The sequence below is a fragment of the Hirundo rustica genome, chromosome 6, assembly GCF_015227805.2.
Source record: "Hirundo rustica isolate bHirRus1 chromosome 6, bHirRus1.pri.v3, whole genome shotgun sequence".
NCBI lineage: Eukaryota > Metazoa > Chordata > Aves > Passeriformes > Hirundinidae > Hirundo > Hirundo rustica.
Genome location: NC_053455.1, coordinates 26269035 through 26286071, shown reverse-complemented (window position 1 = coordinate 26286071; position 17037 = coordinate 26269035). Strand labels below are relative to the sequence as shown.

Sequence of the window (17037 nt, the reverse complement as noted above, 5' to 3'; positions counted from 1 at the left end):
GGCTGAAGATAAGAACATGAGTTTTTAATATTTTTTTCCATGTAACTTAAAGGCTGTTAGAAACAGCACATATTGGGTAGACTATGGATTCATTCTTAATGTTCTGTGTTCTTATTATATCTGTATTCCATTGTCTGAAAAGTATTCTCCAGATGTCCTTCTTTCAAGAAGAGTATAAATCAGAACGATATGCTAGTCAAAAAACTCAACTCAATTTCTCATTCAAATCTATTTTGGTTGTATGTATTGTCATCTAATAGATTAAATATGCTAAACACAAGCCCCTCATCCTGTTCCTCCTGCCTCTCTGCTTCATATGTATGAAATCGTGTGAGGCAAGTGAGAACACATATTCAGGTCTGGGACAGAGGTCAAATTCTAGCAAGCCAATTGTCAGGTTCAATCACCACGGCATCTGAGTACCTATTGAGAGCACAGATGATATTTTAAGAGTGAAATTAACTCTCTATAAAAAATTATTCTTTTTAGTTTTTTGTCCCATGTAGTTGCAGTACTCCTATGTTCCTGTACAGATAAGTGAATGGAAAAAGCTTCTGTGAGATTTTTCTAGATTTTTGGACAAACCTAGATTTTTGGACAACTGACATTTAGCTACCTTTATCTGTTTGCTTCCACATAGTGTCAGGTTGTGTAGATTGACAGAAAAGCTAACCAAACATGCAAATACACAATGAATATATGATCAATTTGAATTGAGCTTACATAAACTGAAATATTTATACACAACATAAAAGGCCTTCAAACTTGCAGCTTGGGAAACAATAACATTCACAACAAAGCTTATTGTTAGAACAGTCAGTTTTGCTTCTACTTGCTCGGTGTTTCAGTCAGATCGGGTTCCCACACTCTCTTTGTGTGGTCTGAGGTGCAGGTCTGGGACTCAAGCCCTTGTTCCGCCAGCTCTGTGTATCTTAGCTCCTGATGCATCACCTTTCTCTTTCACTTTTGGCACTTATTTAGTAAATGTTATGCAAGTACATACATTGTCAAGTCCTTTACTCAGGGCAGCACCTCTCAGTGCAGAAATGCTTAACTGATTGTAATATTTGTACCACCGAAGGGCAGGAACCACTTACATTCACACTGTGTATTCAAAACAAAGGCAGTCCACTTAATCCTGACCCAAAGTGATCACTTTCTCAGGGGAAGAGATACATAATGTAATCTCTGTATGAAAAGTCTCATCCTAAATAAATAAACCTGATTGCATTATGTGGCATGCAGTTATTGGCATCACAATCTCCTTTCCAAAGAGTCTGGAACCAGCACTAGGAGGAATCCTAAATAATGAAAGGTTAGTAACTCATCAGAAATCATAAAGATAAAAGTTCAGTGCTTTAATACATGACTTCACAGGGTGGTTTGAGATTATGCGGCAATATAGAATGGCCTTCTAGAAAAAAATAATATTTCTATCTACACTGCAGAGATTCCTAAAGTCATTTATTGCTTTTGTACTCAAAAAATTTTCAAACTGTTAATCTCAGATTTTTTCCATGAACATCCATCACTTAGAGATTTGTAATCTTGCTGTGATTCTCGAACTTCCCTCTGATACTTGTCAATGTATTATCAGTGAACAGTCCAGCAAATACATCTTAAGAACATTATTGCCACCTTTAAACATTTTTCTTGCCTCTAAACTTTTCTACACTTTCTACTTTTGCAATTGTTTTGTTCAGGAATAAGATTGATTTTTTTTTTTTTTTTCCCCTAATCAAGTAGTAAAACTGCCACTGCAAGTTTTTGCTGTTTTGGATGAATAAATATGCTTATTCTGTAAGTCTGCAAAAGATGCATCAAGGGAATCAGTAAAGTTTATTCCTCCTCCTTAATTTCTTGGCTTTGAGCTATAAAGCAGAATTCCCTATTATTGACAAATTTATTTTTTGGCACTTCCTTGTTGTCATAAATTGCATCCTGACCACACAAGCAAAGAGCACGAAAATGGCAAATTACGAAGCTGGCATCAAAGTTCATGCTAACCACATCCTTTGAGTTTGTCCCCTTACCTCATCTTTTTTTTGCTGTAGTTGTTTTGATGCCAAATGCATGCTGCCTTGTTGCCAAGTATGTCATTAATTCGCAAGGAGTCTATGGTCATGTAGCCATATAACTGTTATGGTGGACTGTGATTGAAAAAATGGCAGCAGTATGAGAGTTGAAAACTGGGATTTCCACGTGTTTTGTGTTGGAACTTTTGCTCAGTGCTAAAAAGCTTGTAACCCAAGGAAGGCTGAAATAAGTTTTATGCCTTTTTTTTTTTTCCTTTAAATTTTGGCTTTTGTTTGGGCACGAGTTTTTTGTTTTGTTTTGTTTATTTGGGGCTTGTGTGTTTGTTTGTTTGTTTGTTTGCAAGGGATTAAAAAGATGGAAGAGGACAAAAAAAGCTTTTAGAGATTTGTGTAAGTCAGTAGATGATCAAACTTCAGTTGCTCATTTTTATTCATGTGTATCAAATATATGCCATGTAAAATCTATTTCCCAGCACAATACTCCAATTGTCTCATGGTACTTAATTGTGAAAGTCCAAGGTCAGACTTTCCACCTAAGTAGTTATGCTTTTGCATGTTTGTTGATGTTGCGGGAGGATATTGCTCTGATATCTTAATAATGAGAGCGCAGAAGATGGGTACTGAGGCCAGATTTCTGTTAGCCATCAATTATAGCCTTTTATTTTGTTTTAACCCCCATTTAAAAATGGTTGCCACGTTGAAATGAAACTTACTTTTTTGTTTCTTTCTTTAGTAAATCATATTTTTTAAGCCATGTTGTGACACAATTGATGAATAAATAATGCATTTGTATGTATATTATAAGAGAGGGACTCCTTTCATAAATGTCAATTGCATCCCGTGCTTCCTCTCTTAAAAAAAAAAAGGTGAAATATTTCCACTGTTACTGAATTTTTTTTTGTCGAATTGATAACAAGCTTAGTCCTTAAATAAATGCTCTGCTCCAGTTATAATATCACTACGTCATAAGAGTAAAAAATTCTAATTAAGATGATCTGTTTTCCAGGAAAAAGTTTAGTATATCAATTAGTCTGTTTTATCAGGAGAAGTATTCCTTTCCCCTGCCCCTGACTCCTGATCAGAGCCTGAATGATGAGAAAAGCATCACAGATGCATACTGCATTGGACAAAGAACACATGCATGCATTTAAATCATGTATATCTTACTTTTTACTGATGTAATTGTGAAATATGTCCTTTTTGCATTCATAATTAGGGGGTGGAACAGATGGTGAAGGCTTAGTTTAAAATAATCTGTCATTAAAATAACCTAGCCTACTGGTAATTCTTCACTCTAACTGGAGTTTAGGTCAGGGTAACAGGGTTTTTTGAAGCATTGGAACACACTAGAAGGAACTAGGGACTTCATGGATAGTGTGAAATATGAGGATATTCTCCAGAAGGACACTGTAGTAAGACTCCAGTGAATTAAATTTGCCTGTAGTGAGAATATGCAAAAATGGCTGGGACAAAATTCCTCTGACAAATATAAATCCATTTACTATGATGCATTATACATAAGTGCATATTCGGTCAAAGTGGTAGAGTGGGTTTCATATCCTGAAAGGAAATAGCCTCACTATGCTTCAAATAGTGTAAAAGGCAGTGAGTATTTTGGGTTAAAAACTTGTGCTTTACATTTTTATATTATTCTGATGTCAGAGGATATAAATTATAATAATTTGTATTACTGTTCTGGGGTGCTGTAGCTAGTGACTTTTAAATCTGAGTCTCACTTCCTTCGTGTCTACCACATTGACTTGCTCTTATGTGACAAAGAAAAACTTGTATCAGTCCTGCCTGGCTAATTTAGAACAGTTTTCAGGAATAAGAAAGCTGGCTGAATAAATCAGATACTTGCATGTCTTTAAAGCATTTATTTTAGTGTTCTCTCCAAGATTTCATTCTTTAACAGCTTTGAAGAGAGCATATAGATTTCAGCATGGTATTATGATAAATCTTCTTGAGGAGGGGCAAGCATTAACATTTGTGTCGGTTCTTTTTCATCTTAATCCAACCTTGGTTAATAATCAGAAAATTCTACATAGTGGGTAAGAAGATGTAATTAACCCTTTGACCCCAGAATCTTAATTGGCGCCTGTTGAAAACAGTGGGGCAGTTAAAAAAAAAAATAAATTAAAAAGTAGCCTGTGGTGATTGAAACAGCGTAATACATAATGGTTTTCTGAAATCAAAAGTAATAGAGAGCTTCAGCTTTAATCACATTTTGCATAAAGCCAGTAAGTGTAGTTTTAAACAAGAAGTTGCCAGTCTACCTTAAATTGGATTGTGCTCAAAATTGGCATTTGGGGTCACCCTGACCCTTTCTCAGCTGCCACACTAGATGAAATGGGACTGGGTTTATGACAGTCAACTTCATTTACTTTAAAAAAAAAAAAGAGAGAAATTATGTCTAGAAAATTTTCCTTATATTCATGGTCTCTCCTTCAATGAAAATAGAACATTACAAAAACCCAGTTACCTTTCCAGACCCTATTTTTATATTATAGTTAACTCTGGAACCTTCAGAACAGAAGTCCTGTCTGCCTGTGAACTGTATTGAAACTGTTCAGAAATTCTGGCTGGAAAGCACTGTAGCGCTCCTTTCAAAAGAGATATTTGAAAACTGACTCAATCCACCACTCTTTTCTGATTTGTTTTGTCCTTATTAGTTATACATAAGTAATATGAATAATACTTCCAGATATTTCTCATTAAAGCAAAATTGTTTGTGAATATGTAGTGTACAGTGGTATCACATACTCTTCTCCAGTATATAACATAACCTGTGTTATGTGTTGCCTTGCACCTTCTCTGAAGTCTGCTGCTCTCTTGGCATGCACAAAGGACGCCCGCTTTATGAAAAATTGAAAAATTTCAACACGCATTACTTAAATAATAAATATTCATAAATAATACCTATGAATAACGAATGAGACAGTCCTTCAGAACTACTGTTTGACCTGTAAAAGGAACAACAACATTGTCACAAAAGTGGTCTGTCTCAGCCCTTTCATACTGGTGGGAGGAGCTGTCTTGCATTGGAAGATGGCTATTTCTCCTTCTATTTTTATTGTCATTTTTCTTAGGTATTGGGACTTGAGCTTAGTACTTGGAGCTTTTGTTCTAAGGTCTTTGTATTTTGGGAATGGAAGTAGTTCGGTGTCCATTAGCTGTTAATGAGTGGTTCTTTCAAAATACGATTAAAGAAACTTTCTGATTTTGCTCTATTGGACAAAATGATGAATTTGGTCAGTAGATGTACATAAGCATAGCTTCAGAGAGGTGAAAAAAGAAATGGAGAAAGAATGACTATGAATTCGTAGTCTCAGCTGGATTAATGAACAAATTTTATAGCACAGGAAGTGACTAATCACATCCAAAATTGTTGGTGTGCTGTATTGGCCCTGCCAGTCCTTCAGTGGTGCCTCCTCAGTTACCTCCCTTGTAATACTTTGGGACAAAAGTAAGGAATAGTCTCCCAGAAAGAAAGAGAAAAAAAGATTGAACAAGTAAAGCTAATAAAGTAAAGCTATTTAATTGAGAGAATCAGAGTTAATGGCATGGAAAAGTAGGAAGTGCTTAAGATGACTAACACCTCTCACTTCTACACATTTCCAGTTGCTGGTGACTTTCAGACTTTAGCCATGGAGGTTGAAATTTCTTTGTACAGCTATGTTGACTAGAGATAGTTTTATTTGTTCATATTTTTTCCAGCAAAACTGGTTTCAGCCAATTTCAAAACTACACTGGGTGAAACATTTCTGCTTAAACAGTATTCAAAGCTTTCTTCAAACTTTTGTTTCATTAAGCCTGAATTCCTAAATAAGATGATGTGTATAAAAGAAGCAGAAAAGCCATCAATGACTCAGAGAATTATTTTTCTGGACAAAACTTTGTCCAGATATGCCAGATAATTACACACTAATGCAGCGTGCTAAGCAGACCAGATCATAAATATGCTTGAATTGTCATTCTCTCAAGTAACAGAGCAAAGGGAGCACACAAAAAGCTTTATAAAAACTGAGAGGAGGAAAGTTGTTTTCATATGATACGCAAATAACCTATGAAACATCTTTCCTCAAGAAAGGAATATATCAAAGTCATGCCAGCTACTCAGAACAGGTTAGTAAGAAACCTCTGGTAGGCTTGTCATCACCCATATGGATATTCCAAACACTGTTCTGAAGCATCTCTGTGCATAATGTCAGACCCAGGGAAACTGCCTGCTGCAGATAGGGCTTTAGTCTGAATCAGGGTGAGTTTCTTGTTGCTGGTGCAGAATGGAGTTCTGTACAGGTGGCCAGGGAGAGAGTGCAATAATTCTCAGCTTTAACAGAGGGTTAAACCAGTTGCCTCAAAGGACCACAGGACAGAGGATCAGGAATACTTTAACTAACACCTTTAAAGATTTACTTTTCTGAGTAAGAGATTGTACATGGTGGGAGAGATCAGATGTGCAAAGGTTTTGATTGTCCTGGTATGGATCTAAGTTTGAACTTTACTTTTCCAAATTTGCTGTCTGTTATTGATGTTAAAAATTCAAGGAAGAGATGTTAATAATTTGAGCATGAAATGATGATGATTTATAAGAGGCCATAAATTACTCGCATAATATAAATGTTTTTACATTAAGGAAATCCATGCAGATTTACATTTTTATTAATTCATAAATATAAATTAGAGTTTTTTCAATGCAGTGTCTTTAGTGAGAGGTTGTTTTCCAATATGCGGTCTATTATTTTTAGAAAACTCCAATTTTGAACTAATTCCACCACCTACCACATCAGAGAGGGGTGAACTTTTGCCAAAGACAGCTTCTGACTAGCCACCTGCTAGAAATTAGTCAAGAAGCAGAATAAAAATGTTAAAACCCCTCAGAAATCACTGCTGTGTATTTGCAAAGGAGTGACTACATGATTTTGTCACCCTGTATCTTCATCAAATTTATATGCTTTTTCCATCCAGAACCAGGCTAATCTCTCAAATGCTACAGTTATTTCCTTCACATGTTCTTTTATCACAAGGGGATATTTGGGCTGTGTTTTTTTGGATTTTTCCTTGTTCCTTCCAACATTTGGGCTGTTTCATATTTTCTGAGCTGTTTTAGCATTTCTTGTTTCTGGAAATTTATGATTTTGCTTTTGCAGTAGTCAATGATTGTTTGCCAATAATCATCCTCATAAAAGGAAGAAAGGTAAAGACGTGGATAGCGTATGAAGGTAGTTTCTTCCTAGTGGAGATTTACTCCTGTTCATAGAAGGATACTCGCTTCTGGATGTGCAGTGATTTACTCTGTGTCAAGTTTAGAATATAGTCCTCTGTTTATTAACTGCACTCATGTTTCAAAAGGTATGCATTAATCGCTGTAATTGAATTTTGATTTTTGCAGTTGCAATGGAAACCATATCCAAAGACTTGAACCTGTCAAAGTAAAATCTGATCTAGACTTTTACACCAAAGAGATGAAATTCATAACATTTCTAGAGGCCTAAGCTGTAAACATATTTGACAGTAATCTGCTGATTGGCTTTGTTGTCTCACAAAAAGAAAGTGGTGTGTGTGTGTGTGTATGCATGCATGTGCATGCATGTGTGTGTAATCCGCAATTAATTTACAAATTATTGAGGTCCATAGTGGTTTGAGTGATGGCAGGATTTTATTTTTTCTTTTTGCGTTTTTGGAAATAGAAATTCTCTGTTTTGATTCTGAACAATGGGAGGTGATTTTTTTTATATACACCATTCAATTGGAAGGTTACTTGTTTTCCTTATTTCTTTTTTAATTTAAAAAAAAAATTTTTGTATTTCTTTTATCAAGCAAATGAGATAAGTGTTATACAGTATATGGCAGATATAAGCATGGCAGTAAATTAACTTAGTAATACACTCATCAACTTGGACTTTGTAATATATGATGTTTATTAATACGGAGACAGAATATAAAAGAATTGTCTTAAGAGTTCAAATTAAAACCACACTCACAAAATTCAGAATATTTTCCTCAGTTTATTCTGTGATTCCTGTGTTTGAATATATTTCTATTAGTAGTTTAGAATTTTTTATTAATCTATTCACTTCTTTTTTTCCTCTTACTCTGTAGTCCCTGGATGGATTTGTATTTGCACTAAATCAAGAAGGAAAATTTTTGTACATTTCAGAAACTGTCTCCATCTATTTAGGCCTGTCCCAAGTAAGTACATGCTTTCAATTCTAGAACATAACTGTGTGTGATGCATTCTTCTGTTTATTATTATTAAGGAAATAATAATTTGGTTTTTGTATTTTGCATGGATTATTGAATTAGCTGTTTAAAGTTGCATCCTGTTCATCCTGAGACACAACTGAAAAATGTGTCTGTAGTATTGGATGTTGAGGTGTGTATGAAAACTTCTTGCTACAAAGGATCATTATTATTTATTGAGAACAAATGAAGTTTCTTTTCTCAGTTGTTTTGAACTTTAAACCTCTATACCTGATAGGAAAGGGACACTCTAATAGGACTTCCCTTGTGTCCTATTACTGGATGTTTATGGAGTACCCTGCATTATCCAGGGAGCTGACACGATGACAGGGAGTCATTTGGAGTCAAGAAATGCTGAAAAAGACCATTAAAATGTCTTGCAGGGCGGGTTCCAACAAGGACACATTTTGACGCTTTCACCAATGCTCACCATGAAAAGATGAATTAATAAAATATAGTAATTTGGGAGGTTTTGCTTTGGGATTATTTTTTTCATTTAATTGCTGACAACTGTTTTTAAAAGATTAAAAGGCAGGGCAGAAGTGAGGAAAAAGTTAGTTGTTAATGCTTATTCCTAATCCTGCAGCATTTAGAAATGTCTAGGCAGGATAGCTTCTTTCTGCTTGCACTTAAAAATGAAGCAGAAATATTTTGCATGATAATTTTCAGAGTGGGACCATTTACTTCTACTGCAGTCACCCCGAGGAGGAAAAGAAAAACTGAAATAATACTTACTTCAGCTACATTAAATTGGGACCCGCACAGCTCTGAGGAAGCAACTGTTAGCATAGGCTACTTACTGTCAGTTTTGCTGAACTCCACCAACAATTAAATAGGAAATTTTAATACTTGGTGACAAAAAAGACTAATTTTAAATATTATCTGGTGAGAATATGAATAGAGGCTCATTAAATCCTCAAAGAGCACGCAAGCAATTGGCTGTAATAAGTTCAGTAATTGTTATTTTGTGCTGGCTTTGGCAAACCCAGTGATAGAAATGGAAGCAAGAGTTGTTTCTAGCTCATATCGGTATTCTTGTCTCTCATTAAAGTCCCTCGTTTTGTAATAGACTTTAATCCCTGACTTAATCTGTTTGGGAGTTAGTATCAAGAATCTCACATTTTGAAATCAGTGCACCGCCATGTTGCTAATACAGTAAAGAATTGGAACTTTAATGTTTATTATTGTCTTATGTTCATATTAATCTGGTTTATGCATAGTATCCAACAAAGTCTAATAAGCCAGTAAAGAAGAAGGATGGATAATTAGTTTAAGCAGGTAAATGCTAATTAGGAAACTCCTGAAAGGCATCCATTATACACTAGCTTAAAACAAATTTTACAGCCCTGGTTAGTGGTGTAATCCAAATTCTGTCAAGGCAACTGCATTTTCTGTAATTGAGATGTGTATGTTTGCTTTGCATAACAGATGGCTCTGTATGCTTAGACTGATAGCTAGGAAAATAATAATTGCATTATTCTGGCCAAAAGAATATTAGCTCTTGGGTTTTGGCCATTTCAGTCAGTCCTCCTGCCAGCACAGCATATGCACATATATGGATTGGATTTTCAAGGAAATTGATGCATCTGGAATAGTGTGGCCATCTGAAATATCATCTGTTCAAGAAAAATTTGGCTTTAACCCTATGTTAGTCTCTTGTTAAAGGCATTTTCTGCCACTGTCTTTCAAACTATAGAGTTGATAAATCTCTCCTTACTCTGAACTCACATCATGTTGTTAAGACTTTACACTCCATCTTGATCCATATACATTTCAAGAAAGGGTTCAGATAAATGAAGCTATTTTCCTTGCATGTTAGAGTATTGAAAATATTAGGGCAAAAATTTCCATGCGTTCACCACTGAAAGTACTGACGGAAAAACTACCAAAAATCAGAACCAGTACTGTGGATTTTTATACAATAATAAATTAAATCTACTGATATTTACTAAAATATCTGAGTTTTTTGCTTTTTTTTCTCTTCTGTCTTTATGGAGATATTTTGTATTTCTACTTCATTTATATATTTTTGACATATTGTTCTCTTGGTACAGCATTATATCGCTAGTCTCAATAATTTTAAAAGAAGTGCGGTAGGTACTTCCTACTGAATCATTAGTCAAAGCTTATTTATTGCTAAAAATATTAGCAAATCTATCCATAGAACCATTTCTCAAATATACATTGAAATGCTAAAGCTTTCACCACACCAAACTTAAAACACTTGTGAATTCTGAATTTCTGGGTTTGTGCTATGTGATCTATATTTTCTTGCACTGCAAGTAAACATTGATATACCCTCTGCTGAAAGTCCAAAACTTTATAAGGAACCTCTAGACAGTGTTGCACTTAAAGGCGTTATGATGGACATTATAAATTGAAATATCTTCATCAAGTGCTGACTTCAGAGTCTTACTTTCTAGTCAAATTATTTTTCTAATACTTCGTCCTTTAATTTGGTGGGATTTTTTTTTCTCTTTTTTGTTTTTTAACTAGTATGCACGGAAACAATGTAAAATATATTTTGTATTTGCAAAGCAAAATCTCATGTCTCCTGCATAAAGGAAAATAGTTCTTGTATTGAATCTCAGCAGGTGACAACAGTTATGGTAGTCAATTTTACTCTTTTCTGAACATTTAAAACCAGTGGTGCAAAACAAATGGATGCCAGTGTTCTAAGATAGCTGCAGGACTAATAGTAAACAAATCTGATAAAACAATATCTTGGAAGGTAGCCTGGAAATTATAATAATAAAGTTACCTCTGGCAAAAGTAACAGTATATTTGAACAGTAAACAAAAATTTCAATAAATACTCTTTTGACATTACAATGAATATAACTTACATGTAGGCACCCATCAACATATATAGTTTGTATTTTTTTTTGAATAATTTATCTTCCAGCTAATGCTAACCAAGAATTTTAAGCTAGTTTGGCAGATGTATATTTGAGACTGCACTGTGGAATTACAATCAGTTTCAGAGATGCGTTTCAAGGTTTAGGAGAAGAGAATTAGCTGAAAATAATGAGTGAGAAAAAGTAGAGTCGAAGCAAGAGAAATGGACCAGCAATCTCCCAGTTTAAGAGTCTATGTATATTGATTTTAGTCTGTGTTAATTGTCATAGATCAGTTATACTTGAGGCAAGCTGAAATAGTTGAACATACTTTCCAGTTCTCTCATGAACTGTAGCACTTTTTGAAAGACCCAGAAATGTCTAGATATGTAAAGTATGACCAGGATTTCATCTTTGGGTTGGACAATGTGATCTGTGATGGTGTAGCCAATACAAACATCTTTTTACACTGAATCTCTGTAGTGATGTAAAAATGTTGGTTCTTCATATATATCTAGTCCTGTACATTTTCCAAGTCAGTAGGTAATTTTTGATATCAGGGTAACTTCCAACTCTGGAATCCTCAGACCCTGATTTCCTTTTAGAAATGAGATAAGATTACAAAAGAAAATGGCTAACCAGAGAAGAGGCATTCAAATCACTCCTTCCAGCACTTTGAAGTCGGAGTGCTTCTCTAAGAGACTTCAATTCTCTTGAAAAGCCTCTGTGTTTGAGACTTAGACCAAACAGACGCTGAAGCATAAATAGCAACAAAAAGGGAGAAAACTCTATCCAGAAACAGATAGAATAAAAATGTGTTATCCAGAAAGGATAAAATTATCTGACATATGATGTTTCAGGTTGAATAGAAAATATGAGCTAATAACCTGGCTAGGATGCTTTTGCATTCGGAAAACAAGTTCTTAATCGTCTCTTACAACAGTTGTACTCAGCAAGGATAGTATGCGTTGTTTCCTGCCTGTGAGGTCCACATCTTAAAGTAAAATATTTCCTACCTTTGCTCCTACTTGTTTAGGACACAGAGCAGGTTTGCAGATTGGCCTGTTGAAAAGAGAGCTCACTAAGAATGAGCAGTGCAGCTGCTGGCATAATAAGAGATAGATAATAGAGATGAAAAAGGAAGAAAACAAGAATAAAATTTTGAGAATTTATGCTTTTGAAAATAGAGCAGTCAAAACCAACAGGTATATTACGTGTGTACTCTGTTACTGGTAGCATAACCTATTTCCTTATTTTGGCTTCCTGTGCATTTGTTCTATGAAATGGCAAATAAAATTATAGCTACAGCACAAAAGTACAAGGTCAAATAAATGACAGTACTCATTCTATTTGTGAAGCTATTCTGAAAAGGAACCACGGTGCCAAATGTGGTTTATTTGAATAATAAAGAAGAATTAGATTCCCCTGATAACTTGGCTGAGGGCCAATAAATCACTGGAGGTTAAGAATGCTTTGCAACTGCCATGTATTTCTTTTGCTTTTACGAAGCACAACCCTCAACTACTATGCTCTACCTGTTTTTCAATGCAAATCAAGTTGAGGTTAGTGGATGGTTAAAGGATTGCTTTTGTGCTCTGTTTGCTTAAAAATAATATAAAGCAATCCTGACACTTGCACTGATTCTGAAAATTCTATCTTATTTTCCTCCTATACCATTAACAAACAATAAACATATACATAATAATAATGATTTATAATAATAATGCAAAAATAACAAAAACTGGAACTGTCATTTTTTTTAAGCAAAACTAGACAATAAACAATTGTGAAAAGTACTTGCCCTTTTTTTGTGTTGTGGTCATTGTTTTAGTGTTCTGAATTTAAATGCTTCTACATAAAATGATAATTTTTCTCATACAGTAAATTTACATTTGTACTGATAATTTTTAACAGTTTTTCTGCTTTAAAAAGAACAAATAAAAGCCTGGGAAATTCTGTGTTGATCATGTAGGTCTTTAAATTTTTTTTCCTTAACATTCAGTGTAAGAGTATTAATTTACTGTTGTATTTTATGCTAAAAGAAGTGAACAAGGGAGGAGTTCTATTGAAATAGAGCAGCTCTGAGGATTTTGAGAGCAGTAAGAAAATATAAGTATCAAAATAATTCAGAAACAGTACAAGGCACAGTGGCACATTATCAATTTACAACATTTAAATTGATAAATGCTTGGTGGTGAAGGCCTACAAGGGCACTTTGAAAAGCAAATAGCGACCTGCTGAAGAAATTGATTTTTCCCCCCCGAAAATGACTGCATGATGCATCATTTGACTGCATGCTGTCCAAGTGCTTGACAGAGATAATCTCAGCAATCCCACGGGTGACCTTATCGTTCTCACCAGGGCAACTTTGTCTAGGTTCCGACTTTGTGCATGTCAAGGTTTCTTCAGGCAGGATCCTTAGGGGGAAAAAGTTCCTCTGTTCGATCCAGATATTGAACCACTCTTGAAGGCACTCCCCCACCCCCAAAAAGGCAAGCTTGTTTCTTCTCTTCATAATTATGAATGAACTGAGCACGGGAAAATATCTATAGACACAGTATCTTTGCTGAAGCCTTATTGCCTTCTCAGTGTAGCTTAGCTTAGCTCTTAAAGGAGAAAGGATACCTGCCATTAGAGGTTATCAGACACAGTTGAAAGACTGCAAAATATATGGCACTCTTCTACATAGCAGAAATATCCTACCTGCTTTCTTTATCACACTCACTGTTTACAGCTTTATTTTTGCTGTCCTCACAGTATTTAATATCAGTGCCTAATCATTTTTTCTCTGTGTTGTTGTTTTATTTTTGGGTTTTTTTTTAAATCCCTATCCCAACCCAAGAACTTTTAAGACAACTCAAGTGCAAATGACAACCTGACAGAAGTCCTGAACATCAACATCAATATGCATAATTTTGCATAGACACTCTGTAACAACCTTCACTGTGTGGTCATGAAGAGGTCCAAAACACTTAGGCTATTTTATCTGGTTATTACCAAACTGTTTTTGTCTTGCACAGAGAAATATATTGCCCCAACTGTGATGAATAATGGTATTTTAAAATTTGCAGGATTTTTAAAAGTGCTTTGTATAATGAACAAACTATTCTTCATGTGCGTTAATTATAATTACTGACTGGGAATCTGTTGAAAGCAGCAAATGTTGTGCTCTGTTTGGCACCCCAAAGCTGCTTTACCCACTTCCTTTGACACCCACAGTTCACCGTATTCAACCTCTTTTACCTCCTTCTTTCATCCACAACATTAATTCTGAGTGAACAAGACGTGCTTCCTTGCTTTTGACAAGATTTGCTGCAGTCTCATGCGACAAAAACCCAACACTCATTCCAGATTCAGAAAGTAGGATTTATAACAGCATTTTAATTTAATGTTGGATGTCGAACATATAAAGAGATCACAGTAGTACTAGAGCTGAAAATTGATGCCTTTTTTATTAGTGTCCTCTCAGAAGTGGGTGAGCCGCTGTTTGTGCAATGGAGCACAGAGCACCACAGTCAGATGAATGAGGATATGCTATCTGCAAGGAATCATATTTCAAACCACTGTCTGCTTCTATTGATGTGCTCAGAGTTGAAAGGTTATGCTAGTAAATGCCATCAGAATTTTCAGCATTAAAAATCTGCGGAATAATCCGCTGACTGTCACTTTGTACTGAGTCCAAATGCAATAGATGGTGACGCTTTAATGATTTTTTTTTTTTAATTGAAATTAACTTATTGTTACTGATCACATTGTTTGGCTGTGCCTTCTGCAGTGTGTTTAAATACTGCCAACAGTATTGTCTCATAGGCTCCACCGAATATAGCTCACTGTTAACTAAAGGAATCCAGAATGTCATTTTACATGAGAATCATGTTTCCCTTATTTATTCTTTTGAACATATTTTACCAGCCATTGAGGCTGAAACATTGAAAGCCTTTATGCAGAAGGGATACACTGGTTAAAATGAATCACAGATTCTCCATGCAATAAAATATAGCTTCATTGGTTTAACGTTTAAAGGCTGAAGACTTTTTATGTCACTTAATAATTTCTGCCATTTACTGTTAAAGAAAAAAAAAAGGCATTTGATATGATATTTCCATTGCAATTCTTAACTCTTTCTAGTACTGAATAAGACTGAAAACAGTAGCAATTAGACCATTTACTTCCTGATGGATACAATGGCTTCAGATTATTTTAATAAAAATATCTGGGGAAAATAGGTAAGACAATTTAGGTATTCAACGTTTCTCTTTCCTATTAAAGCAAATAAAAAAAAGTTTTCCTGAATTAATATTCATACTATCCAAATTAGCTACAGAGTACTTTGGTATCTTCTTTTGCATTGCATTTTAACATATTCATACAGAAGTTGGAAAAACAAACAGCTGTAGAATTATTGGGGAAAAAAACCCCAGGTACTGGTGAGAAACATACAAAATATCCCTAAAGATATTTTTCCTGCTTTTTGAGCACATTAGAAATGAGGAGAAAAAACCCTCAAGGATACAAAAGTATTCTACCTTTTAAGAGTAAGTTCGAAAAGTCATTCTGATGGTGAATGATGAAAATTTCATATATATATATATATATATATATATATATATATATATACACACATATATATGATTTTGATTAATAGTAAGAAAATATGCCTTTCATTGCTTATAAAATGCAGTTATTGTAAACTTTGATTTTCTTTTACATCTGTATTTGAGTCAGGGAAACTGAAAGTCATGACTCAAATATTTTCCATTGTATGAAATAATTCAAGACTTTTATCAGAAAAGCAGTAGAGGTTCACTTGACAGAACTTCCATTCCAAGCACTTGAGAGGGGTGGGTCAATCCACAGATACTCAAGGGTTGGTTTAAGGTTATGAAAGGAATAAAACAGTGCCCATATATATTAGAAACACAGTCACTGAATGGTTCTGAGCTAAAAAAATAATGCTACAAAAATGAAAAATTAAAAAAAATACTTTGAACTCAGATCAGTTCAGTGATATCTTCAGCTGCAAATCCTCACTGACAGTTCTACCAGTTCTACGAACTAAGGGGTTGCATATGAAAGCACAAGATCAGGAAGCAGCTCAGAAAAAGTATAGGAAATACATCTTCTGCTTTTGCCAACATCATTATTATTACAGCCTTGGTCAATACTTTACTAGCTCTGTGTTCAGTCAGAGTTAACAGAGTAATACTAGTCTGGGAAGAGAGGATTGGTAAGAGAACAGGAGCATTCCAAATTCTGTGCATTGTCTTCACTGCAGATGGGATCTAGCCAAGAGAACCTCCCAAGTCAGAGGCTAATGGTGCTTAATCCCCAAGGCTTGTAATGGAAATTCAAGACAATCATGTCTGTGTGCTATTACTCTTCCAGTATTCATCTATATTCTTTTGTCACTCCCTGTTCATCTTCAGCATTAAAATAGACCTATGCTGCTTTAGCATTTTAACCCATGTTTCCCTGTATTACCTTCTGGCATTTTAACATTTTGCCATCCGAGACATCCTCTGCCTGTTCTTCCAGTTGCACAGCAGCTCACAGAAGCTTCCTGGTTAAGTCACAGTGGAAAGGAAATGCTCACAGATTGCTTTCTGCATTTAGGGGACAGGGAAAAAGAGCAGCAGAAAACTTGCCAGACTTACTCTGAAGCAGTTCTTTATCTTACTTGTTCAGCTGAGCTCCTTAGCAACATTCTCATTAAAAGTTCTCTCTGCTGTTAGCTCATACCTTCAGAACTGCCTGCATTCATCCTGAGTGACTTGGTCCACATGGATGATGTTTACTTATTATTCCCATGGCACTCCCACAGAAAGTTCCTCTGCAGATGGATCCACAGAAGAGCCAGTTTAAAGCCACTTAAACAAGCTAGGCCATCAAAATCTGACATCAGGACCCACCCCATTGCGCAGC

The 17037-nt window shown here is 35.1% G+C and overlaps 1 protein-coding gene across 4 annotated transcripts in view; it reads left to right on the top strand.

Annotated features, from left to right (window-relative positions):
- Positions 1-17037, top strand: part of NPAS3 (neuronal PAS domain protein 3) — a 596430-nt gene that overhangs the window by 408119 nt on the left and 171274 nt on the right. For all 4 annotated transcript variants that reach the window (XM_040067722.1, XM_040067721.1, XM_040067724.2 and 1 more), the window contains one exon: positions 8139-8228. In XM_040067722.1, coding sequence (XP_039923656.1) covers positions 8139-8228 — 90 coding nt within the window. The remainder of the gene's footprint in view (positions 1-8138; positions 8229-17037) is intronic.